The sequence below is a fragment of the Pelobates fuscus genome, chromosome 1 (assembly GCF_036172605.1).
Source record: "Pelobates fuscus isolate aPelFus1 chromosome 1, aPelFus1.pri, whole genome shotgun sequence".
Taxonomy (NCBI): Eukaryota; Metazoa; Chordata; class Amphibia; order Anura; family Pelobatidae; genus Pelobates; species Pelobates fuscus.
The window spans coordinates 21,613,048-21,637,700 of NC_086317.1; the positions used below are offsets into that span (position 1 = coordinate 21,613,048).

Below are 24,653 nucleotides of genomic sequence, written 5' to 3' on the forward strand. Positions count from 1 at the left end.
TGTGGAGGAAAATCTGTTACATATGAGTGGTTTCAGCAACGAAACGTGAAACGAATTCGGAATGCGTAAGGTATTAGGAAGAGCTAAACGATACGCAACCGGATTGATACGGGTCAGCACCCTGTAGGGTCCAATATAACGAGGAGCGAACTTCATGGAGGGCACTTTTAAACGGATGTTCCTCGTGCTCAGCCATACCCTATCACCTGGAACAAAGACCGGAGCCGCCCTTCTACGTTTATCAGCGTGTTTCTTGACCAACATAGAGTTGTGCACAAGGATTTGTCGAGTTTGATCCCACAACTTCCTCAAATTGGCAACATGAACATCAACCGACGGCACCCCCTGGGAAGGAGAATCCGAAGGAAGAATAGACGGATGAAAACCATAATTCATGAAGAAGGGGCTTGAATGAGTAGAATCGCAAACGAGATTGTTGTGTGCAAACTCCGCCCAAGGAATCAAACCGACCCAATCATCCTGGTGTTCAGAAACAAAGCATCGTAAATATTGTTCAATTTTCTGGTTGGTACGTTCAGCAGCTCCGTTAGACTGAGGATGATAGGCAGAAGAAAAGTTTAATTTAATACCAAGTTGAGAGCAGAAGGACCTCCAAAAGCGGGAAACAAATTGGGAGCCTCTGTCCGATACAATCTGAGAGGGTATCCCATGTAGGCGAAAAATCTCCTTGGCGAATATCTCTGCCAATTCGGGAGAAGACGGAAGTTTAGGCAGGGGAATGAAGTGTGCCATCCTAGTAAACCTGTCAACCACGGTGAGGATAACAGTCTGTCTTTTAGAGATAGGTAGATCGACAATAAAGTCCATGGCCAAACAGGACCATGGTTTCTCTGGAACCTCCAAGGGTTGCAGGAGTCCACATGGAAGCGTATGGGGTTGTTTGGTTTTAGTACAAACTTCACATGCAGCGATGAACTCCTCAACATCCCTCCGTAAAGTAGACCACCAGAAGTCCTTAGAGATCAAGGCGTAAGTTTTGCGAATACCAGGATGTCCCGCCATCTTGCTATTATGTAAACACTGTAAAAGTTCTAGTTGAAAAGCAGGAGGAACGAAATGACGACCCGGGTCTGTTTAGGTGCGAGATGTTGCAACTTAATGATCTCGGCCAGTAATGGAGAATGAATCCTGAGATTCGTATTAGCAATGATATTGCACTTCGGAACTATAGAAGAAAGAACTGGTTCAGGTACAGTAGAAGGTTCATATTGGCGAGATAATGCATCGGCTTTAGAGTTTTTAGAACCAGGTCTGTAAGTCAGTACATAATTGAAGTGAGTCAGGAATAAGGACCAACGAGCTTGTCTAGAGGATAAGCGCTTAGCCTCCCCAATATATGACAAGTTTTTGTGGTCTGTCAAAATCGTAATAGGGTGTAGGGTCCCCTCCAACAAATGTCTCCACTCCTTTAAGGCTTTAATGACTGCTAACAGTTCCCTGTCTCCGATGTCATATCTGCTCTCAGCCCCAGAAAGTTTCCTGGAAAAAAAACCACACGGGTGTAATGGTTTATCTACCGCTAATCTTTGTGACAGAACCGCACCTACTCCTGTCTCAGAGGCATCGACCTCGAGTAGAAACGGCAAAGTCGTATCAGGATGGACTAATATTGGAGCAGAAGCAAAAAGTTCTTTGAGCCTCTTGAAAGCAGCGAGAGCTTCAGGAGACCACGTCTTAGTTTCTGCCCCCTGTTTGGTCATATTGGTAATGGGCGCAATAATAGACGAGTAACCCTTAATGAAGCGCCTATAATAATTGGAGAAACCAATAAACCTCTGAATAGCCTTGAGTCCCTTAGGTAATGGCCAATCTAAAATAGACTGGAGTTTGTCAGGGTCCATCTTAAAACCTTCCCCAGAAATCACGTAACCAAGAAAATCTATCTGAGACTGATCAAAGCTGCATTTTTCCAATTTACAGTATAGACCATGTTGCAGAAGTTTCTGTAATACCGCTCTGACCTGTCTATGGTGAGTTTCAATCTCCCTAGAGTGTATCAGTATGTCGTCTAGGTAGACAATGACACAATCATGTTGAAACTCCCTAAGTACCTCATTAATCAGATCCTGAAATACTGCAGGAGCATTGCAAAGTCCAAACGGCATAACTGTGTATTCATAGTGACCGTACCGAGTATTGAACGCCGTCATCCACTCGTGTCCCTGCTGGACTCTCACCAAATTATATGCCCCTCTGAGATCTAACTTGGTGAAGATTTTGGAGCCCTTAAGACGATCAAATAACTCGGTAATAAGTGGAATAGGATAGGCATTTCTGACAGTTATTTTATTCAAGCCTCTGTAATCGATACAAGGTCTCAGCGTGCCATCCTTTTTCTTAACGAAAAAGAACCCAGCCCCGGCCGGGGAAGAAGACCTCCTAATGAATCCCTTTTCTAAATTCTCCCGAATATACTCCTCTAGAACCAAGTTTTCCTGAACAGACAAAGGATATACATGGCCCCTCGGAGGCATAGTCCCAGGTAGAAGCTTAATTTTACAATCAAATGGCCTGTGTGGCGGCAAAGAATCGGCATTTTTCTTGTCAAATACTGCCTTTAAGTCTAGGTAAAGGTCTGGTATCTGTCTTTCTGTGGACTGAATAGGAGTCTCAGGTATGTTAACATTAGCTAATGGAGAAACCTTGCATAAACACCTATCCTGGCAACCCTGGCCCCACGAGAGTATCTCCCCTAACTCCCAATCGATAATAGGGTTATGTTTCTTCAACCATGGGTACCCCAGAACTATGGGAACGGAAGGGGATGAAATGAGCAAAAGAGATAAATTCTCCACGTGTAGGATACCAACATTTAAACTAATGGGTATGGTTTCACGAAAGATAACAGGGTCTAGTAGTGGTCTACCATCTATGGCCTCAACGGCCAAGGGTGTCTCCCTTAGCTGGGATGGGAAATTGTTCTTAATAGCAAAGGCTTGGTCGATAAAATTCTCAGCAGCACCGGAATCTATCAATGCCATAGCCCTTACTACTTCCTTCTCCCAAGTTAAGGAAACTGGTAGCAGAAGCCTGTGATCTTTATAATTAGGAGTAGAGGACAAAATAGAAACACCCAAGGCTTGTCCTCTAGAGAGACTTAGGTGCGAGCGTTTCCCGGACGGTTAGGACAGTTCGAGAGTAAATGACCCTTGGCTCCACAATACATACACAAACCCTCTCTTCTCCTGTACTGTCTTTTCTCCTCAGAGAGGCGGGTATAACCTATCTGCATAGGTTCAGGAAGCAAAGATACCGTGGAGTCAGGACTTGGAAAAGCGGGGGCTAACCTAAAAGAAGGTCTCCGGTTCCTCTCTCGAGTGTTCTGTCTCTCTCTTAAACGTTCATCTATACGAGAGATGAACGAAATTAAATCTTCTAAATTCTCAGGGAGTTCTCTGGTAGCAACCTCATCAAGGATTACTTCAGATAGGCCATTCAAAAATACATCCATATACGCCTGCTCATTCCACTTGACTTCTGACGCCAGAGACCTGAACTCTAGTGCATAATCCACCAGTGTTCGGTTCTCCTGTCTCAGGCGCAACAGTAATCTGGCTGCATTAACCTTTCTACCTGGAGGATCAAATGTTCTTCTAAAAGCAGCTACAAATGCGTTATAGTTATACACTAATGGGTTATCGTTCTCCCATAGTGGGTTGGCCCATCTCAGAGCTTTCTCAATAAGTAGGGTGATAATAAATCCTACCTTTGCCCTATCTGTAGGATAAGAGCGGGGTTGCAATTCAAAGTGGATACTAATTTGGTTTAAAAAACCACGACACCTCTCAGGAGCCCCACCATAGCGTACTGGGGGGGTAATGCGAGAAGAAGCACCCACTGTGGCTACCTCTAGACCTAAACTGACAGGAGAAACAGGGGTATTACGTATCTCCTCTGGTGGGTTATTGGCATGAGATAATAGAGACCGTAGCGCAAGCGCCATCTGATCCATTCTGTGATCCATGGCTTCAAACCTAGGATCAGGAGAAGCCAGCTGACTGTTTGTACTTGCAGGATCCATTGGCCCTGTCGTAATGTCAGGATCGGGACAGGGATCCAACACGCAGAGTACAAACAGTAGCCAGATACGTATACCGGACCTTAGAATGGCCGGACTAACGTAAGTAGTACCGTATAGAATGGTCAAAGACAAGCCGAGGTCAAGGGTAACAGAAGACAGGTAAGCGAGAGACAAGCCGAATCAAGGGTAACAGAGATAAGCAGAGTAAGGTAAACAAGCCGGGTCAAAACCAAAAGGGATAATAGAATACACAAGCACTGAGTGACTAGAGCAAGCTAGAACCACGACAGGGCAATGAGCTAATGAAGGAAGCTCTGTTAAATACCCTGTTCAGAGCAGTAACCACACCTCCGAGACGTCCTGATTGGTCCTGCAGCAATTGACTGACAGGTCGATCCGGGGGAGTGTCCTGATGATGACTTCCTGCCTAGATGGTGTAAAAGGCAGTCACTCCCTCGCGGCCGGCCTTGCATGACCGGATAGACCGCGGGGAAGGGAGTCATCAGACCGTCTGGAAGGTGGAACAGCTAAGTCTCTACCTCTTTTGGAGGTAGAGACCACAGGTACCCTGACACTCAGGTATGGAAAGGGTACAATCCAAGTAGTTGGTTTGGTAGCTGGTATGAGTGGTTTGGAGGGCTTAAGGCAGTGGTAGGTGGAGTCCTACTGATTTTAATGTTGTGTCTACTCCTGCCGTGTCTTATACCCTTAGTAGTTAGGTCTGTGCAAAGCCTGATAGAAAATATAGCAGAGAGGAAGGCTGCTGCACAGATAATGGCAATTTATAAATATGAGGCTCTAGATCAGGGAGAACCAATACAGGAAGATGAGTGTTGAAGATTCACAGCATAAGTTAAGTCTGGTCTGGTTCAAGGTAACTTGCGGTGTATGCAAACTAAGGTTAAGTGATGCCTCAAGTAATTGTGAAATATCAAGAGGCATCAAAGGGGGGAATGTGGTGGAATCTCGGTAAAAATAAATTTAGTAAGCCGAGATTACCACGTGGCATGTGTACGTGCATATGCTGACGTATCGATCAGTTGGTTGCACGAGGCAAGATACGATCAGTAGTGTACGGAGCATGTGCAAGAATACAGGATGTAGTATTCCCCTCCTCCATTGTGCTGGACAAGCCATGCGGTCAAGCAGGAAGTTAATTCTTATTTGTGTTGATTGGTTAAGAGAATGTGCGGATGGAGCTTGATATGGGAGGAGTTATGTGCCTATATAGGGAGCCTGCACTATTGTCCGGGGCTCAGAACTTGCTGTATTTTGGTGACGTTAGTCCCTCTGAGTCCCGATCGGTGATCCAATAAAGAATCTCTTCCTTCCTGAAGAAACCTGTGTCCATCTCTCTGTGCTTCGCTTCCGTCAGTTTCTCCGGTATCATAATCACACAATTCCATGTTAGTGTAATGACAATATTCCGACTCATTCTTATAAACAACCAATGAGAACTAAATAACTTTAAATATTATTCATCGGTTTCTATGAATACTGGGCTATCACCTTCTGAAACACGTACCGCCTATAGTATATATATTACTTAAAATTTACTAGCCATAGATTGCAAGCTAATAAGAGGCCAATTTTTCACTTGCCAATGGCAATAGTGGTGAGTGGAAAGCGTATATATATTTGTAGCCATAAAGACTGTATATAAATAAAGGTGGTGCAAGTCGGTTGTGGTGTGCCGAAACCGACATACGGGTAGGCCTGTAAGTAAAAGAGGGCCTACCAAGTAAAAGAGTAGATAAATAATAAAAATTGAATAAATTAAATAAGGGGGGAAGGTGGTTGTGGATGACCTGAGACTGAACTGCCCAGGATAGAAGGGGGATTGGGTTTATATAGGTCAAACTCCTCTCACAAATACAGGCCTGTGGCCTTAAACATATATATATTCATATTTACTGTTCTGACAGAGATACTTTTTTTTCTTGCTTTGACAATAATAAAGCCGTATACTGTGTTCAGTATTCTTTTTCATACAAAACTGCAAGACGTTTACCATCTTTTGTACTTTATTTTACATTAAGCTTTTTAAAAAATTCCATTCAGATATTTGACAAAAAATAGACCTATGACTCAATACCCACAAGCTCCTAAATGTGTTTTCATGTGAGTATGACTGCACAATAGGCATTGTGGGTAGTCACACCGATCGTTATGGGAGGAAATGTATGTATGTACATCCAGTGGGACATCTGACTTTCTGATTCTCATTTTGAGTATTTTATATTGTGTGTGTGTATTTGTCGCAGTGGGTTGCCGAATACACAGGGATTACAGGATAATACAGCAGTGCCGGCTGAAGTGGTCTGGGTACAGTGTTCCTGTCCCCCTTAACCCTGCAATGTATACATTGCTGTGTTAAGACAACCTCCAGTGGTTACAGATGGCCACTAGAGGTGCTGAACGACATCCTTGCGCTTTACTTGAGGACGTCCAGCATCATCAAAATCCCATAGGAAAGCATTCAATACTTTCCTATGGGGAAGGTCTAAGGCACACTTGCGGTGCATTGCACATTACGTTCCTCATCGGCGTGATGTTGCGGGAGGAGGAGATCGATCCAGCGCTAATGAACCTCGGCGCTGGAAACAGTTTTTAACCCTTTAATCACAGTTTTGTATTCTTAACAGCGTTTCTATAGTGTTTCTTTAACTAACACTCCTACAGTGTTTAACTTCTACATTCCTACAGTGTTTCCTTAACTAATTTATAGTCAGCCAGAGAAAAGGCAGTGCTTACATTGCTGCCTAGAAACACCTCTAGTGGCAGTCACTCAGACATGCTTCCTATTTCAGTGCTGCATAATGTGCACCTACGTTCAGGAGAACACTACCCATAGTGATGTATTGATTCAATGTATCTCTATAAGAAGATGCTGATTGGCGCAGCACGGCATTTTGCAGTGCGTGCGCAATAGCCTCCCAATGCTTACCTATTGTCAGGGGTCCGCGGGCGGCTATGAGGGGAGGCTGCACGCAACTTGCAGCACTCACCCTCAGTCCATCGCCGCCCGCGGTCTCTCCTCCTCCTACCTGTCGGCAAGCGGCGTCTCCTCTCCGCCGCTCGCCGCTCGCATCCTCCACGCCCCCAGCGGCAGCATGTATAACGCTGCACGCTGGAAGGTCATTAATTTATGCAAACGCCGGGGTTACATGAGTGACCCAGCGTTAAAGCAACAGTACCACAATCACAGTGGGAGGCGTAGATATCTCCCACGTGTTATTGTTAATTCTGATTGGAAGTTATCCAATCAGAATTAAACCTAGGGTATTTATACTTACCTTTCCTGTCTCTCAGTGCCCTGGTGACACCTGTAGTGCAGTTTTCTCGTGTTGCTCTCTGGTTACCGATTGTTTTGCTCGTTATTCCGATTATCCTGTCTTCTCCTCTCCTTTGACCTCGGCTTCTTTCTCGTTCTCCCGTTTTCCGGCTCCCTTTACTTGGCTTGTCTCCTGACCATTCTTAGTGTGCTTAGCCCGGCCACTCTAAGGACCGGTATAGCACCCTTCCTCTCTGTGACCTGTTAGCGTGTTTAGTTCCCGGAATTGTGACATTACAACAGGGCCAGAATGGAACCTGCTGACATTCCACAGCTCCTAGTTAATCAGGAGGCTAGAATGGATGGTTTAGACCATCGTATGGATCAGTTTGCCCAGGCTTTACAAACCATACTGGCTCGTACTGCCCACTTGCAACCTGCCGTTCAAGAAGTTGTTGCTGCTGGGCCAGAACCCAGTCCTGATCCAGTACCCGCTCCTGCTCACGTGGTTCACATGACGCCACCTCAGCGCTATAGCGGTGATCCAGCATCGTCCCGTGGTTTCCTCAACCAAATTGATATTCATTTGGTGATGAATCCGCGTTCTTACCCCACTGACAGAACCAAAATTGCTTTTCTGATCAACCATTTGTCCGGGAAAGCTCTAGCATGGGCCAACCCCATGTGGGAGAATACGTCCCCAATGTCCTTTGCAGACTTTCTAACAGCTTTTAAACGTACATTTGATCAGCCCGGCCGGGTTGCTTCTGCTGGCAAAGCTCTGCTTAGGATCCGACAGGGCAATAGATCAGTAGCGGATTATACCATTGAATTCCGCACTCTGGCAGCTGAAGTGCTTTGGAATAACGACGCTCTCGTAACAGCTTTTCAGGAGGGTTTGGCCACTTACATATTAGACGAAATAGCATCCAGGGAATTGCCTGTTCTTCTGGATGATCTAATAGATTATATCATTCTAATTGACAACCGTATAAGAGAGAGGCGTAGTCAAAGAAGGATGAATACACAGGGGTTACCTGCTTTACCCAGTACTGCACTACTAGCATTACCTCCCCCTAATCAACCACCTCCCGAACCCATGCAATTAGGTGCTGTAGGCTTATCTGAAGCTGAAAGAACGTACCGCAGAAGGGAGGGCTTGTGCCTTTATTGTGGAAAGAGGGGGCATCTCCGAAGAAACTGTCCTAGTTTGCAGGGAAACTTCAGCACCTAAGGCCTAGAGAGGGGTCGGCCTCGGGTGTTATGGTTTTTTCCCCTCATGTGTCCATCTCCAGACCATTCATTACGGTTACTCTTTTGGTCAATCAAACCACTGTAACAACTAAAGCCTTGATCGATTCAGGTGCTGCAGACAACTTTATCGATGAGAACTTTGCTAAAACCGCAGCCTTGAATCTGATCCAAAAGGCCACACCCTTGGCCGTTGAGGCCATAGATGGTAGACCACTTGAGAAACCTTTGGTGACCCATGAGACCCAAGAAATGGTTATGGTCGTGGGTGCCTTACACAAAGAAAGGATAACCTTCCAAATAATTGACTCCCCTACGGCTTCCATCATACTGGGCTTCCCCTGGTTAGTTAAGCATAACCCGGTACTTGATTGGGGTTGTTTAGATATACTCTCCTGGGGGGAATCCTGTCAACAAGACTGTATGGCCAGTTTACGTCCCGTTTGTTTACTTAATGTGCCTACAGCTAAACCACTTTCTATTTCTGTCCCTCCTGTGTATGCAGACCTCGCATTGGTCTTTGAAAAAAGGGAAGCTGATAGACTACCCCCACATCGGGATTATGATTGTGCCATAAACCTGTTACCTGGAACGATGCCTCCTAGGGGCAAGGTCTACCCGCTTTCTGAGAAAGAAAACAAGGTCATGGAGGAGTACATACAGGAATCCTTACGTAAAGGTTTTATCAGAAGGTCCTCCTCTCTGGCTGGTGCTGGTTTCTTTTTTGTTGCCAAGAAAGAGGGCGATTTGAGGCCATGTATAGACTATAGGGGCCTGAATAATATAACAGTTAAAAATGCATATCCTATCCCTCTCATTACCGAGTTGTTTGACCGTGTCAAAGGTTCTAGATATTTTACCAAACTAGACCTCAGGGGGGCTTATAACTTGGTTCGTATAAAATAAAATGATGAATGGAAGACAGCGTTCAATACACGCAGTGGGCATTACGAGTATCTAGTTATGCCTTTTGGACTGTGTAATGCTCCTGCTGTCTTTCAGGACCTCATAAATGATGTCCTTAGAGATTTAATACACGTCTGTGCCGTGGTCTATCTTGATGATATACTTGTATATTCTCCTGATTTGGAGTCTCATCATGCCCATGTGAGGAAGGTACTTAAGAGATTGCTACAAAACGGTCTTTATTGTAAATTGGAGAAATGTTTATTTGATCAAAAATCAGTACAATTCCTAGGGTACATCATTTCTGAACAGGGGTTCAGCATGGATCCTTCAAAATTAGAAGCCATGTTGTCTTGGCCTCTTCCTCAAGGCCTTAAGGCAATACAGCGATTTATAGGCTTTGCCAATTATTATCGCAGGTTTATTAAAAACTTTTCATCAGTCATTTCTCCTATCACTAAACTGACTAAAAAGGGTTTGCACCCCAGGGTTTGGACTCCTGAAGCCATTAAAGCCTTTGAGACTCTCAAAAAGGCATTTGCCACTGCCACTGTGCTACACCATCCCGATCCTTCCCTTTGTAATGGAAGTAGATGCTTCAGAATCAGGTGTAGGAGCTGTATTATCACAAAGACTATCCTATAACGAACCCCTCCATCCCTGTTGTTACTTTTCTAAAAAAACTATCTGATTCGGAAAAGAATTACGACGTTGGGAACAGGGAACTACTAGCTATTGTGATGGCTTTTAAAGAGTGGAGGTACTTATTAGAGGGAGCCAGACACAAAATCCTGGTTATAACTGATCATAAGAATCTCTCCTATATAGCTGATGCTAAAAGGTTGTCCTCTCGTCAAGCCAGATGGTCCTTATTTCTTTCATGCTTTCAGTTCATTATCACATATAGGCCTGGGTACCGTAATGTCAAGGCTGATGCTATCTCCCGACAATACGAACCTTTGGAGTCTATTTCCCCCGCTCCTGAACCCATTGTACCCACGTCTAAGATAATAGCCGCTACCCGTTTGGTTATTTCGTCCCTTTTCCTTGATGGTATCAAGGCATACCAAACCCAAGCACCCTCTGAGACACCTGTTGATAGGTTATACGTGAAAGAAAAAGATAGAAAGAAATTGTTAGCTTGATTTCACACCGCCAAAACGGCTGGTCACCCAGGGGTTACCAAAACATACAAGGGTCTCCTTCAACAGTTTTGGTGGCCTTCACTTAAGCAAGACGTAGTGGATTATGTGCAGGCTTGTCGTGTTTGTGCACAGTGTAAGTCCCCTACTGTTAAACCCCCGGGACTCCTAATGCCTCTATCCGTACCCAAGAAACCATGGACCCACTTATCCATGAACTTTATTGTGGATCTTCCTTCATCCGATGGAATGACAGTAATTTTGACTGTGACTGATAGGTTCTCTAAGATGGCACACTTTATTCCACTTAAAAAACTACCTTCTGAGTGCTCCCTCGCGCACGCGCCAGCCAGCCGGGTGACAGCAGGGCCAGCAACACCACTGGACCCCAGGGAATCCCCCCAGCTCTCCCACAGTGCATTTAAATTGGAGCAAGCGAGGGGGCGGGGGCGGACCGCCAAGCTGGATGGCAGCATGCAAGCTGAGCTCCTGCAAGCCATCAAACTTTATGCTTTGAATTCAGGTTTTCCAGCTCCAGAACCAATCACCACCAGCGGTCCATAGAGCTAAAGGGACACTGGATCTAGGGTGAGGCTGGCTCACCGAGCTGCAGTCCCCTGGAGGAGAGGGCACGGATGCCCCAATCGAGGCCTACTCCGGCGGTAAGGGGGGCAGACGGCCGCTGCCCTTCTATCCTGCCTAACAGAACCCAACCTGGGGCCCAAACGAGCGTGAACGAGGCCCCGTTCCCCCCCCCTCTGGACCGGTGGGGGTTATCCCGGTCCTCACCCCGAGGCCCTGACGAAAATATGGCGACTGAAGCTGTGGGGCCTAACAGACAGGCCCAAGATGGCGGATGCCATGTGCACAGAAGACATGGGGAGAAACAACTCACTCCCAGCGCTCTCAGTCGACACTGTAACCCCTGCCCTCAGACCTTGCCCAGGGAAGCGAGACAAGCACTGCGCATCACGGCTGCAACACCAGGGAAACCGGCGAACGGCTCAGAGTGCGGCAGGGCTGGACTGGACTGTGTTTTGCTGCCTGCTCTAGTGGACACTCACCCACTGCCGCATGAAACGGACGGAGCAAGCACCGGACAGCAACAGAACTCCCCCTGTCTTGGAGGCCCAGCAACACCACAACGACGGCTCCCCACAGAGGCAGCACTGGTAGCTTCTAATGGCCGGGGTGAAAACGGCATCAAAGCGACATCACAAGACCCAGCCTGAATATCAAATATGATCAAACTACACTAGCTTGTCTGTAAAACTACTGCTATCTAGATGCATCAACCGACCTTTCATACTTAGCAAGTATTCTGAAGCCCATGGAACAGTGAAACAGGGGAGTGGGCCTTGACAAGGCCAGGAAGTAGGCAGGTGGAAAGTTATGGGATGTTTAGGGAGGGGCTAAGTAGGGGAGGAGTCAGGTAGTGTAAATAGGCGGCCATCTTAAGTGAGGAGCCAGTTAATCTGAATTGCACTGACCTGTCACTTGTGGCTGGTCGGCGGAGTTCTTTTTCTTTTTCTCCCTCTGCAGGTAATGGCGTCCCTAGAGGAGATTCTGGACGGAGTTCGGGCGGCGGTTCGTGATAGAGGGCTGGCGTGGCTGCATGAACAGATCGGGGCGGCTGCCACCCACGCGGAGGGACCGGAGAGGAGGTCGGCGCGGAGGACCAGGCCGCCGCAGAGGTTGAGCCCGGGGGAGGCCCCTGCGGCCCGGCGGCGGAGGAGCCCTTCAGCGGTCGGCGGGTCGGAGGCCGGACCGAGTACAGCAGCGGAGGAGGGAATGCGGCAGGCGCCTTCGGGCGGACCCGCCGGGCAGGCGACTGCGGGCGCAAAACGGAGGCCACGAGGTCAGAAGGCGCCCCGCGTAATGGCGGCCGGCGGGACAGCAGGAAGCGGGAATGCTGCAACACCAGCGGACCATTCGGCTGCGGATGGCTTCACCCACGCGGCCAGTGGGCAACGGACTGAGCGTCCCGGTGAGTCAACCTCCAGCGGTATCACTGAGGGGCAAAGGGGAATGCTAGTCGGGTTACCACAGCACCAGCGGTCCGCCAGGCATTGCGGGGAGACCAGGCCAGCAAGGGATCCGGAGGGAGGGCCAGGACTGAGCTCAGTAGAACAGGAGGAGAGGACAGCGGAGCGGGTCGAGCAGCTCAGAGGGTTTCTGGAGCTAGGAAGGCGACAGGCGGCTTATCCTTAGGGGTTATGGCGGAGTCAGACGGGGCGGCCGGTGGAGGGCCAGGCGCAGCGGCTGTGGGAGAGCCTGTGGTTTCAGCACGATACCGGGGAGCAAGGGGTGGCAGTATAGAGCGGGGGGGCCCATCCGGCTGCCCTCAGGTACGGCCTAGTGACAGGGATGCGGCAGTAAAGGGCCAGGGCGGCCAGCGGCGCAGCAGCAGCGCCAGGTGCAGCAGTGACAGGAGCTGGTCGGGAGGACGGGAAAGCAGGGACAGGAGCCATTCACGGCTAGGCCGCAGCGAGTCCAGGTTCAGCGTCAGGGAGAGGAGAAGGAGGTCCAGGTCAGAGGAAGGGAGGCGGAGCAGAAGGCACAGTGCATCGAGATCTTCAGAGAGGAGCTTCAGGGAGCAGCGGCGGGGAGCGCCCAGCAAGGGAGGTCGGAAGGAGCAGTGGAGAGGATCCAGGGCAGTCGGAGAAGAGCGTAGGGAGGAAGGGCGGGTAGGGAGCTACTCGGGCAGACTACCCAGGATGTCTTCTCCTTACAGGTCGCGGAGTAACTCACCAGCGGTTCCGAGGCGGGACCAGGCGGGCAGGAGTCGGCGACTATTGGGAGCTCCAGTGTCAGAAATGGCGGATGGAGGGACAGCAACCCCGCGGCCTGCGGCGGCCAGGGGCATCAGCGGTGAGTCTTCCTCTACACCACACCCGGGGACATTCATACATTGTTTGAAGTCATTCATAGATTCATGGTCAGAGGATAGGGAGCCGCTTAGGTTCGATAGGGTTTGGTCAGCAGGTGAAGGCAGTGGGTCGGGGTTGGTGGGGGTATCCTCAGGAGTGACAGGTGGTAATAGGGAGGAAACGCGGCCCACTGATAAGCCTGACGGATCATCGGTGGGGGACGGGGTACTCGACGTGACGGGTGGGGACATTACGGAAGCAGCGCGTCAGAATGTACATGTGTCCTTCGCGGGGCCGTTAGGTTGCCATTTAAAAGGGGAGGTGAAGGAGAAGATTGCGAAAGGGGAATTCGTGGAAATATTTTCCCTTCTTCCCCTGGAGGAATTCTTAGATTTAAAAGAGGAGGACAAGAAGGACGCCAAGAAGGAAGAGGAGGAGAAAAGGCGGAGGTATCGCAAGATACCGAAGACCTTCGGCAACTGGCTGCGAGCTTTTTGCATTTTGGCCAGTGTTATTGGGTTGGGGGTTGGCATGGTGGAGGTATGATGAGCAGTTCCGTCAGCGACTGGCGGCCAACCCTTCCATGCGCTGGGACCAAATGGACCTGCCGCTTTGGATGCGGTTAATGATGGCGCAAAAGAATGCGCCCTTTCCAGGGAATGCCGGCACCGCTCCCGGGGGGGCGGTGGCGGCAGGTCAAAAGAAAGGTACCTGCTGGGCCTTCAATGAAGGACAGTGTAAGTGGGGATCCGCTTGTAGATTCCGGCATGAATGCTCAGGGTGCGGCGGGAACCACGGGGTCAACAGGTGCTTCAAGAAAGGTAAGTCGGCCGCAGGGGGAGGAGCAACGGGAGCGGCCGCTCCCACAGCTCCCGCTGGGGGTGTCACCAGTGAAGGTAGGCGCGATGTTGCCTTGGCTAAGGCAATACGCTGATCAAGCCGTGGCAGAATTCCTTCGGGCGGGCTTTGCCGAGGGTTTCAAAATTCCCTTCAAAGCCACGGGGCCGGGGGCACCTTGTGAGAACCTCAGGTCGGTCAGGGAACACCCGGGGGTAGTGCGGGAGAAATTGGCCAAGGAGGTGCAAGCTGGGAGGATGGCGGGGCCATTTCCGGCTCCGCCCTTGGCGAATCTGATGTTGTCACCGTTGGGGGTGGTCCCCAAGAAGGAAGAGGGAAAGTTCCGTCTGATTCATCATTTATCGCACCCGAAAGGGTCTTCGGTGAATGATGACATCGACGCCGACCTATGCTCGGTCTCCTACACGTCATTCGACAAAGCCGTCGAGCTGGTTAGGAGAGCGGGGCGTGGGGCGCTGATGGCCAAGGTGGACGTGGAGGCGGCTTTTCGGCTGCTGCCCATACACCCGGACTGTCACCACCTGTTGGGGTGCCACTTTGAGGGTGCAATCTTCGTGGACTTGTGTCTGCCTATGGGTTGTTCCATCTCTTGTGCTTACTTCGAGAGGTTTAGTACCTTCTTGGAATGGGTGGTGCGCACGGAATCGGCGGGGGGTGCTGTAGTGCACTACTTGGACGATTTTCTGTGTGTCGGCCCGCGGGACTCTGAGCGGTGTGCTCAGGTACTGAGGGTTTTTCAGCGGGTGGCGCATACCTTTGGGGTGCCGTTGGCGGGGGACAAGACGGTGGGCCCCACCACGTGCCTTAGCTTCTTGGGTCTCGAAATTGATTCGGAGCTCGGGGAATGCAGGCTGCCTAGGGATAAGCTGCGGCATCTGCGACAGCTAGTGGACGTGGTAAAGGGGGCGAGGAAGGTGACCTTGCGGGGGCTCCAGTCCCTCGTGGGGAGCCTCAATTTTGCGTGCAGGGTGATCCCCATGGGGAGGATATTTTGCCGGAGGTTGGCGCAAGCAACAAGTGGGGTGCGGCGGCCGTCGCACTACATTCGGGTGTCGGTCGAGATGAAGGACGATTTGGGGGTTTGGGAACAGTTTTTGGGCACCTTTAACGGGACAGTGTTCTTTCGGGAACCGTCGGTGTCGTCGGCCGCGACGAAGTTGTTTACAGACGCTTCCGGCAGTATTGGTTTTGGGGCCTACTTGGCAGGTAAGTGGTGCGCGGAGGCGTGGCCGGAACCGTGGAAGGTGAGTCCTCTGATTAAGAACTTGGCGTTCTTGGAGTTGTTTCCCATCGTTGTAGCGGTGGTACTCTGGGGTGCGGAGTTGGCTGACAAAAAGGTGGTATTCTACTCCGATAACATGGCGGTAGTGCAAGCGATCAATAGCTTGACCGCCTCGTCGCCCCCGGTAGTACGCCTGCTTCGACAATTAGTGCTTAGTTGTATGTCATTCAACATAGTGTTCAGGGCTAGGCACATCCCGGGGCTCCAGAACGTGGTGGCTGACTCACTGTCTCGTTTTCAGTGGGAACGCTTTCGGGAGGCTGCGCCGGACGCGCTGGCACAGGGTCAGGAGTGCCCGGGTGTGATGTGGCAACTCGGGACGGCCTGCTTGGAGACTGTGTGAGGAGGTCACTGGCGCCGAGCACGTGGGCATCCTACGTAAAGGTTTGGAAACTGTGGGACGAGACGGTAGCCCAGGTGAGTAGCGCCCCTACGGAGGGGCAACGCTTGGATGCACTTTTGTGGTTGCTCTGTCGATTGTTCGCGGCTCAGGCGTCGCCTGCCATGGTGGATAGACATCTCTCTGCCTTGGCTTTCCTGTTTAAGTTCAATGGCTGGGTTGATGATACCAAACACTTCATGGTCCGGCAGGCAGTGAAGGGATTCAAGAGGGGGAAGAAAACGGTAGACACGCGTAGACCAGTGTCCTTTGACTTGTTGCGGGAGCTGGTGGGGGTTCTACCGGGCATTTGCAGCTCCGCGTTCGAGGTGTCGTTGTTCACGGTGGCATTTGTGTGGGCCTTTTTCGGGGCTTTTCGGATCGGGGAGTTGGTAAGCGCAAACAAGAGGGGCCTTGGGGGTCTTCAGCTCACAGATGTGGAGGTTCGCGAGGACAGGGTGCAAATTCAGTTACGCCGTTCGAAGACGGACGTTTTTGGTAAAGGTTGCACAGTTGTGCTGTTCGGGCTGCCTGGGTCAGGGGTGTGCCCAGTTGAAAAGGGGTCGGAGTACCGGGCATTGCGCCCGGGGGGTGAGGGTTGCTTCTTGGTGCACCAGGACGGCTCGGCCCTGTCGCGCTTCCAGGTCGCGAGGGTGTTTCGGATGGGGGTAAGTAAGCTGGGCCTGGAGCCGGGGCAATTTGGGACTCACTCCTTTAGAATTGGGGCGGCAACCGAGGCCGCACGGCTGGGGCTGGGGGATGAGAGGATTAAACGCATAGGGAGGTGGGAATCCTTGCGTTTTCGATCATATGTTAGACCAGATAGGCTGGTGTGAGCAGGGCAGTGTTTTGCTGTGATGGAAGTGTAATCCATCTGTTTGGTATTAACGTGTTTTTCTTTGCAGGATGGAGAGTATGGATCTGGGGCCACTCGTATGTCTATTGGGCTCAGAAGAGGGCTGCTGTTCGGAGAAGTGGAGCACAGCTGGGTTTTAATCAAGGAGATGTGTCGATTTCTTGGTTTGGCTTTAGGGGGTTTAGCTGGCAAAGCCTCAGTAGTACGTTGTTTAGCAGGTTGGCAGGAGGGTCTGCACCAGACATAGTTTTATTGCACGGGGGTGGGAACGGTTTGGGTCTGATTCCGCAAAGGGAGTTGGTTAGACGGATGAAGAGAGACGTTGATCGGCTTTTGGACCTGGTCCCTGGCGTGGTGGTGGTGTGGTCGGAAATGGTCCCCCGTTTCACGTGGCGGCACGCCAGGGATCCAGCTGCAGTGGCTCGATGCAGTGATAAGGTTAACAGGGCGATGGCGAGTTTTGTGCGGCGAGTGGGGGGCATTGTAGTTCGGCATAGGGAACTGGAGGACATGCTGCCGGGCTATTTTAGGAGAGACGGGGTACACTTGTCAGACGTGGGTTGTGACTTGCTCAATCTAGGCTTTCAGGAAGGGATTAGCTTGGCCCTGTTTCAGGGTGGTGGGGGGCGCACATGTCCTTAAGGGATCAAGTCATGTGCTATGGCGGAACAGGGCGTGTTAAAGCCAGAGTTAGATGGAATTGGGAATGGACAGGCCAAGGCCTAGGCTGGAGTAGGCCAGATGGATTAGAGTGTTGGTAGGTTCAAGCTCTTCGGTGGCTACGAACCTAGGGGGTAGGGGTGTCTGGGTACACCCCTACAGTTAACAGATGGTTGTGGGGCCTCTCTGGTAGGCCGTGTGTTACTGGTTATATGTTAAGTGAATGTTAATTATTGTTCAAAAGATAGGGTCATTGTCAGGGGTATTGTGCGGGGGGATAGTAATATAATGTTAGCTGGACAATGACCCTAAATTGTTAATTTATTTATTTATATATTTAATAATTAATAAAGCTGTGGACGTTATAATCCAACAGATAAATTCGGTGTCAGTGTTTTATTTAAGGTAAACTAAAATAGCACCTGCCGAATAACGACGGTGCATATGTCATGAAGCCCATGGAACAGTGAAACAGGGGAGTGGGCCTTGACAAGGCCAGGAAGTAGGCAGGTGGAAAGTTATGGGATGTTTAGGGAGGGGCTAAGTAGGGGAGGAGTCAGGTAGTGTAAATAGGCGGCCATCTTAAGTGAGGAGCCAGTTAATCTGAATTGCACTGACCTGTCACTTGTCCCACCCACCCTCCCTATAGTTGAGTTTTGATCCCGTTTGGTCACAGCGGCGGGAACAGGGCGTGTTAAAGCCAGGAGTTAGATGGAATTGGGAATGGACAGGCCAAGGCCTAGGCTGGAGTAGGCCAGATGGATTAGAGTGTTGGTAGGTTCAAGCTCTTCGGTGGCTACGAACCTAGGGGGTAGGGGTGTCTGGGTACACCCCTACAGTTAACAGATGGTTGTGGGGCCTCTCTGGTAGGCCGTGTGTTACTGGTTATATGTTAAGTGAATGTTAATTATTGTTCAAAAGATAGGGTCATTGTCAGGGGTATTGTGCGGGGGGATAGTAATATAATGTTAGCTGGACAATGACCCTAAATTGTTAATTTATTTATTTATATATTTAATAATTAATAAAGCTGTGGACGTTATAATCCAACAGATAAATTCGGTGTCAGTGTTTTATTTAAGGTAAACTAAAATAGCACCTGCCAAATAACGACGGTGCATATGTCATGAAGCCCATGGAACAGTGAAACAGGGGAGTGGGCCTTGACAAGGCCAGGAAGTAGGCAGGTGGAAAGTTATGGGATGTTTAGGGAGGGGCTAAGTAGGGGAGGAGTCAGGTAGTGTAAATAGGCGGCCATCTTAAGTGAGGAGCCAGTTAATCTGAATTGCACTGACCTGTCACTTGTCCCACCCACCCTCCCTATAGTTGAGTTTTGATCCCGTTTGGTCACAGCGGCGGGAACAGGGCGTGTTAAAGCCAGGAGTTAGATGGAATTGGGAATGGACAGGCCAAGGCCTAGGCTGGAGTAGGCCAGATGGATTAGAGTGTTGGTAGGTTCAAGCTCTTCGGTGGCTACGAACCTAGGGGGTAGGGGTGTCTGGGTACACCCCTACAGTTAACAGATGGTTGTGGGGCCTCTCTGGTAGGCCGTGTGTTACTGGTTATATGTTAAGTGAATGTTAATTATTGTTCAAAAGATAGGGTCATTGTCAGGGGTATTGTGCGGGGGGATAGTAATATAATGTTAGCTGGACAATGACCCTAAATTGTTAATTTATTTATTTATATATTTAATAATTAATAAAGCTGTGGACGTTATAATCCAACAGATAAATTCGGTGTCAGTGTTTTATTTAAGGTAAACTAAAATAGCACCTGCCGAATAACGACGGTGCATATGTCATGAGCATAAACTTAACCTTGATAAAGAAATTAGATGTGTATGTTTAGCTTAAGCAAATATGCAAATCTTCTCTATATCACTTTCTTGCCTCCCTCATGTCTCAAACTTGTTTTAAAAAAAAAAATAGTGCAGCATCTCTTGACTATCCGTACTAACTGTTTATGCTGATCCCATGTGTTGTATAAGTCAGTGTTTATGCCTGTAATTTGCTCTGCACTCAAAAATAAAGAATTTAAAAAAAAAAACTACCTTCTGCGGTTCAGTTGGCTCAGGTATTTACCAAAGAGGTTTTCCGCTTGCATGGTATACCACAGGATATCGTATCCGACAGGGGTCCTCAATTTGTCTCTCGGTTTTGGAGGGGCTTTTGTGCTGAGATGGGGATTTCCTTGTCATTTACTTCCTCCTATCATCCACAATCTAATGGAGCTGCCGAAGGGGCGAATCAATCTGTGGAGTTATATTTACGCTGCTTCACGAACGCACACCAGGACAACTGGTCTCACCTCCTTCCCTGGGCTGAATTTGCCAGGAACACTGTGACTCATTCGTCCACTGGCTTAAGTCCTTTTTTGGTTTCTTATGGGTTCCAACCCTCTGTCCTTCCCGGCGTATTCTCCGACAAGGGAATACCCGCTTTGGACGAGCACCTCGCCTCCTTACGGAAGATGTGGGATCAGGTCCATGCTACTCTTTCTCGTGTGGCTGTTACTCAGAAGAGATTTGCTGATCGTCGTAGAGGTGCTGCTCCTACTTATGTCCCGGGTGATAGGGTTTGGTTGTCCTCTAAGAATCTCCGCCTCAGGGTCCCCTCATTGAAATTCACGCCCAGGTTCCTTGGCCCCTACAAGGTATTGCGTAGGGTCAATCCTGTGTCCTACTCCCTGGCCTTGCCTCCTTCCATGCGTATACCTAACACTTTTCACACCTCCCTTTTGAAGCCCCTGCTCTGTAATCGATTCTCTGGTCCTCTCAGGCGTCCGGATTCCCTCCGCGCTGTCTCTAGCGACGTGTACGAAGTGGCTGCTCTGCTTGATTCTCGTTTTTCTCGGGGTCGCTTGCAGTATCTGGTTGATTGGAAGGGATACGGCCCTGAGGAGCGGTCCTGGGTTTCTGCCTTTGACTTGAACGCGCCCTCTTTGATCCGCTCCTTTCATGCGCGGTTTCCTTTGAAGCCTTCGGCTTCCCGCCCGTTGGGCGGTCCTCGAGGGGGGGGGTTATGTCAGGGGTCCGCGGGCGGCTATGAGGGGAGGCTCTCGCGGTCTCTCCTCCTCCTACCTGTCGGCAAGCGGCGTCTCCTCTCCGCCGCTCGCATCCTCCACGCCTCCCAGCGGCAGCATGTATAACGCTGCACGCTGGAAGGTCGTTAGTTTATGCAAACGCCGGGGTCACGTGAGTGACCCGGCGTTAAAGCAACAGTACCACAATCACAGTGGGAGGCGTAGATATCTCCCACGTGTGATTGTTAATTCTGATTGGAAGTTATCCAATCAGAATTAAACCTAGGGTATTTATACTTACCTTTCCTGTCTCTCAGTGCCCTGTTGTGGTCTTGTGATACCTGTAGTGCAGTTTTCTCATGTTGCTCTCTGGTTACCGATTGTTTTGCTCGTTATTCCGATTATCCTGTCTTCTCCTCTCCTTTGACCTCGGGTTGTTTCTCGTTCTCCCGTTTTCTGGCTCCCTTTACTTGGCTTGTCCATTCTTAGTGTGCTTAGCCCGGCCACTCTAAGGACCGGTATAGCACCCTTCCTCTTTGTGACCTGCTAGCGTGTTTGGTTCCCGGAATCGTGACACCTATGGGCGCGGCGAGGGAGAAAAGGAGAGTAAAATCCACCTTGATTGTCCACAGAGAGGGGGGCAGTCACCTAATAGTGTCAGAAATACACGTTTGTACTCCTGACAATATTGTGTTACTTTAATTCCCTCTACCCAAAGTAAGAGCATGTGGTGAGTAGTAAAAATAAATACATAAATAAATGATTGTATTTTATTTTAAATCAATAGGCATATTGCATTGGCATTGGCCTGTGACCTTCAGCTCCATTAGTCCCTTTGCTACTTTGGCCATGCCTATATCCAGCGTCTCCACACTCTGTATGGAGATGCTGAACATTCTCCATAGAGATACACTGATTCAACGCATCTCTATAAGAAAATACTGATTGGTGCAGCATTGCGTTTTGCTGCCCATGAGCAATAAACTCCCGATACTTTCATATGTCGGGTGGTTACCTCTTTCTTAGGACTGTTCAGCTGGTTACCAAATATCCCAGCAAGCTTTGCAACTGATGGCGCAGGGCTCTCCTCTGTTGAGTTGGTCTCCTCTGATTTACCCTGAAAAATGAGCAAAATTAAAGATAGTTCAAATAGTGTAAACAATTAGCAGAAAATAAAAATCTATTGTTTCTATCAGAATTATGAGCAGATCATGCCCTTGGCAGATTAGTGGCATAGATGTTGAGGTGTCTCGGTCTGTCCAAGATTAGTGGGAGTTACATGGGAGCTTAATGACTGGAGAAGAAATAGGAATTGTAATGGTCACTAATGTCAATTCAATGCAACTATCCTTGCACAGAACGTCATTTATAGGCTGACAGCCACAAATAATTGAGTTGTAAGAAATCCAGCTTACCTGCACAAAATCCACCATAAACACTTTTGTCAACATAATCATTTTAATTAGAAATACAGTTGACGCTCGCGTGTCCTTAACTTGTACAGTGTTGTCACTTACGTTATACATTTCATACATGGACTGACCATGGTTTCCATCTGCAGGAGATTCCATTCTGATTATATCCTCAGAAGGAAATGGGACTTATCTCTGTATTCATGCTACGCAGAACACTTAATGGGAAAAAACACAGCTATTTGTGGGAAATTCTCAGAGTACTCCCAGTGTGTGTGTCAGGCTTCTAGTTTAATTCAAGTGCTGAATGTTACACAATAAGAGACAATCACAGACTCTGGGCCTGCAGTCACATCCTTCTCTGGATCCCCGAGGGCTAATAAGCTTGGCAAATATTATGAAGAAAATTTAGTGCATATCTATAAACGGAATTCACGATTGTTTCAAGGCTGACTCTGATTTTTCAGGGTAAGCTTGCGATGCTTACAGAATTTACCTTTTAAAAAATATATTACAAAAGTGTCTCTAAAATCTGAAAGCTATATTCTTGCCGCTGTCCCCAGTCATATTCTATGATCTTATATCTTAAGGTTTAGAATGATCAAATGACATCAGCAGAGGGTGGGAATTAAATTTAAAAATAATATGTTTTATTTCCATAACTAATTATCTTCAACCTCTTTCATGTAGGTTTTCTCATTTATGGACAAAAGCAATATTGGCATTTTTATTTTTCCTATGTAAAACGAAAGTTTCCCTCTCGTCCAGCTCACCCAGTCAAACTACGTCCTGCTTTTAAGGACTGAATGGCCGTTCTTATGCTATCTGTGATTTTCATTGTCCTTATTTGTAGCTAAATAACTTTATAGCCCCAGCCCATCACCCAGCAAAACTCCCCGCCCTAACCCCTGAAACCTCCTCAGAAGAATTAGTAAGACATGGACAACAGGTTGGTAGGAAAGCCGTCACCGGTTGCTTTATGGATACATGAAAATACACCTGAAACGTTTAACTGCATGCCCCAGACCACAAAAGGATGTGGATCGCATGTGGACCTGCAGCTTCCACTCGAGCAGATTCAAAATGGACAGCAGAGGAGATCTTTGGCCCCAGCATCTCCAAGGTGCTTTGGAAGGGCACCCCAGCAGGCCATCACCTGTAGGGAGAAGCAGCCCAACCACACACACCTGCCAGCACTCCCTTCCTTTATCTCAACATCTCACTCTAGAGCTGCACCCTCTAGCAGGAGACGGAATAGAGAAGATCTCCATACCCATAGAACTGTGGGGTTTCCAGGCCGCACAACCAACAGCAACTACAGGAGCCTCTAAATTACAAGGCCGGGACTCACAGGGCTAGTTCGACTAAACAGACCCCACCATCACAAACAGCACCAAATAATGAGAGGTGAGAAACCTACACCACCACCAATGGGTTGGGAAGAGTGGGAAACCTGCAGAGGGATTAAGAAGACAGATTACCTAACTAGCTGTGATAAGGTAAGTCGAGACCCCCTCTCCCCCCTTGCCTACTATCCAACTGTTTAGTAGACTTCCCTGCAAGGAGACAACCTGTTCATATGTTACATGCCCACTAGGGGGCTCTTCACTCGTAGACGTGGGAGTTGTTATTTCATGTACATTAAATCCCTTCACTATGGAGGACATAAACTGTACACCAGGTCACTGTAAACTCACTGCCCTCTGGGTGGGCAATACTGTATTTTACAAAAATCGGAATGATCTGATAGGACCGAGTGTGTGTTTTGTTTTCACCGTTGTAGTTTTTAATATCATTGTGTAGCTGTGTTTAGACATTACTCATTGGATAGTATCATAGATTTAACCGTATTGGAAATATATTTTGTCTAACGTCCCTATTTCTTTTTACCTACACTTTGCACCTTGTTTGTCAGCTTGCGTCTAGAGAATAAACCCCAACAGAGCAGAATGGGATTCACGGTAAATTTTGTGCTCTCCCCAAGCAAGTTTAAAATGTTTTATTTACTCAGAGCAACAGCTTGAAAATCACAGCTGCCACAATGGTCTCGCTGTGCCACCAAATAAAATGGTATCACATTATTTTGAACATTATCACAGTATGGGAGATAACAGAATAATGTGTGGATTAGAAAACTGTTAGCTGTTCACATCATAAAATCATTCACCCAACATTTCATTATTGGAATTACAGAATAAAGTCCATTTTTACACCTTAGGAGTTTCGGACATCTCTATTCAATGATAAAAGCACGGTTTTGGTTCAATAAAAGTGATTATTGGAAACACAGACAATGTTCCCTTTGTGGGTGTAAATATCGACTCTCTTACTGCAGGCCCAATATGTGTTAAGGTCTGGAAGACATAATACCGTGTTTAAATGTTCACACCTAAAATGTAAGCCAGGTACAAATGCACAGCTTTCTTTTATTATTTAATCCATCTGGTGCAAGAGATTACAGTGCTTCTGTATTGTTAGGAACCAGAGTATAGTTTTTATTGTGCAATTCTTCATACTGGTCGAATCAAATTAAGCTGAATGATAAATATCCGTTTGAGAACATGCAATATTTGTGATTGGCTGCAGTGAGAATTGCCATGAATTCAACGTAAATTAAAAGGGAATTTCAAATGTAAAACCAGAGTAGTCCACCTGGAAGCAAAGCTGAGAATTTCTACTTTGGCTATTGTGATCTTA

The 24,653-nt window shown here is 48.4% G+C and overlaps 1 protein-coding gene across 1 annotated transcript in view; it reads right to left on the bottom strand.

Moving 5' to 3' along the window:
• The window catches only part of RCSD1 (RCSD domain containing 1), an 89,063-nt gene that overhangs the window by 19,622 nt on the left and 44,788 nt on the right, over window positions 1–24,653 (bottom strand). Inside the window, exon 2 of the mRNA XM_063446549.1 lies at window positions 21,560–21,661. Coding sequence (XP_063302619.1) covers window positions 21,560–21,661 — 102 coding nt within the window. The remainder of the gene's footprint in view (window positions 1–21,559; window positions 21,662–24,653) is intronic.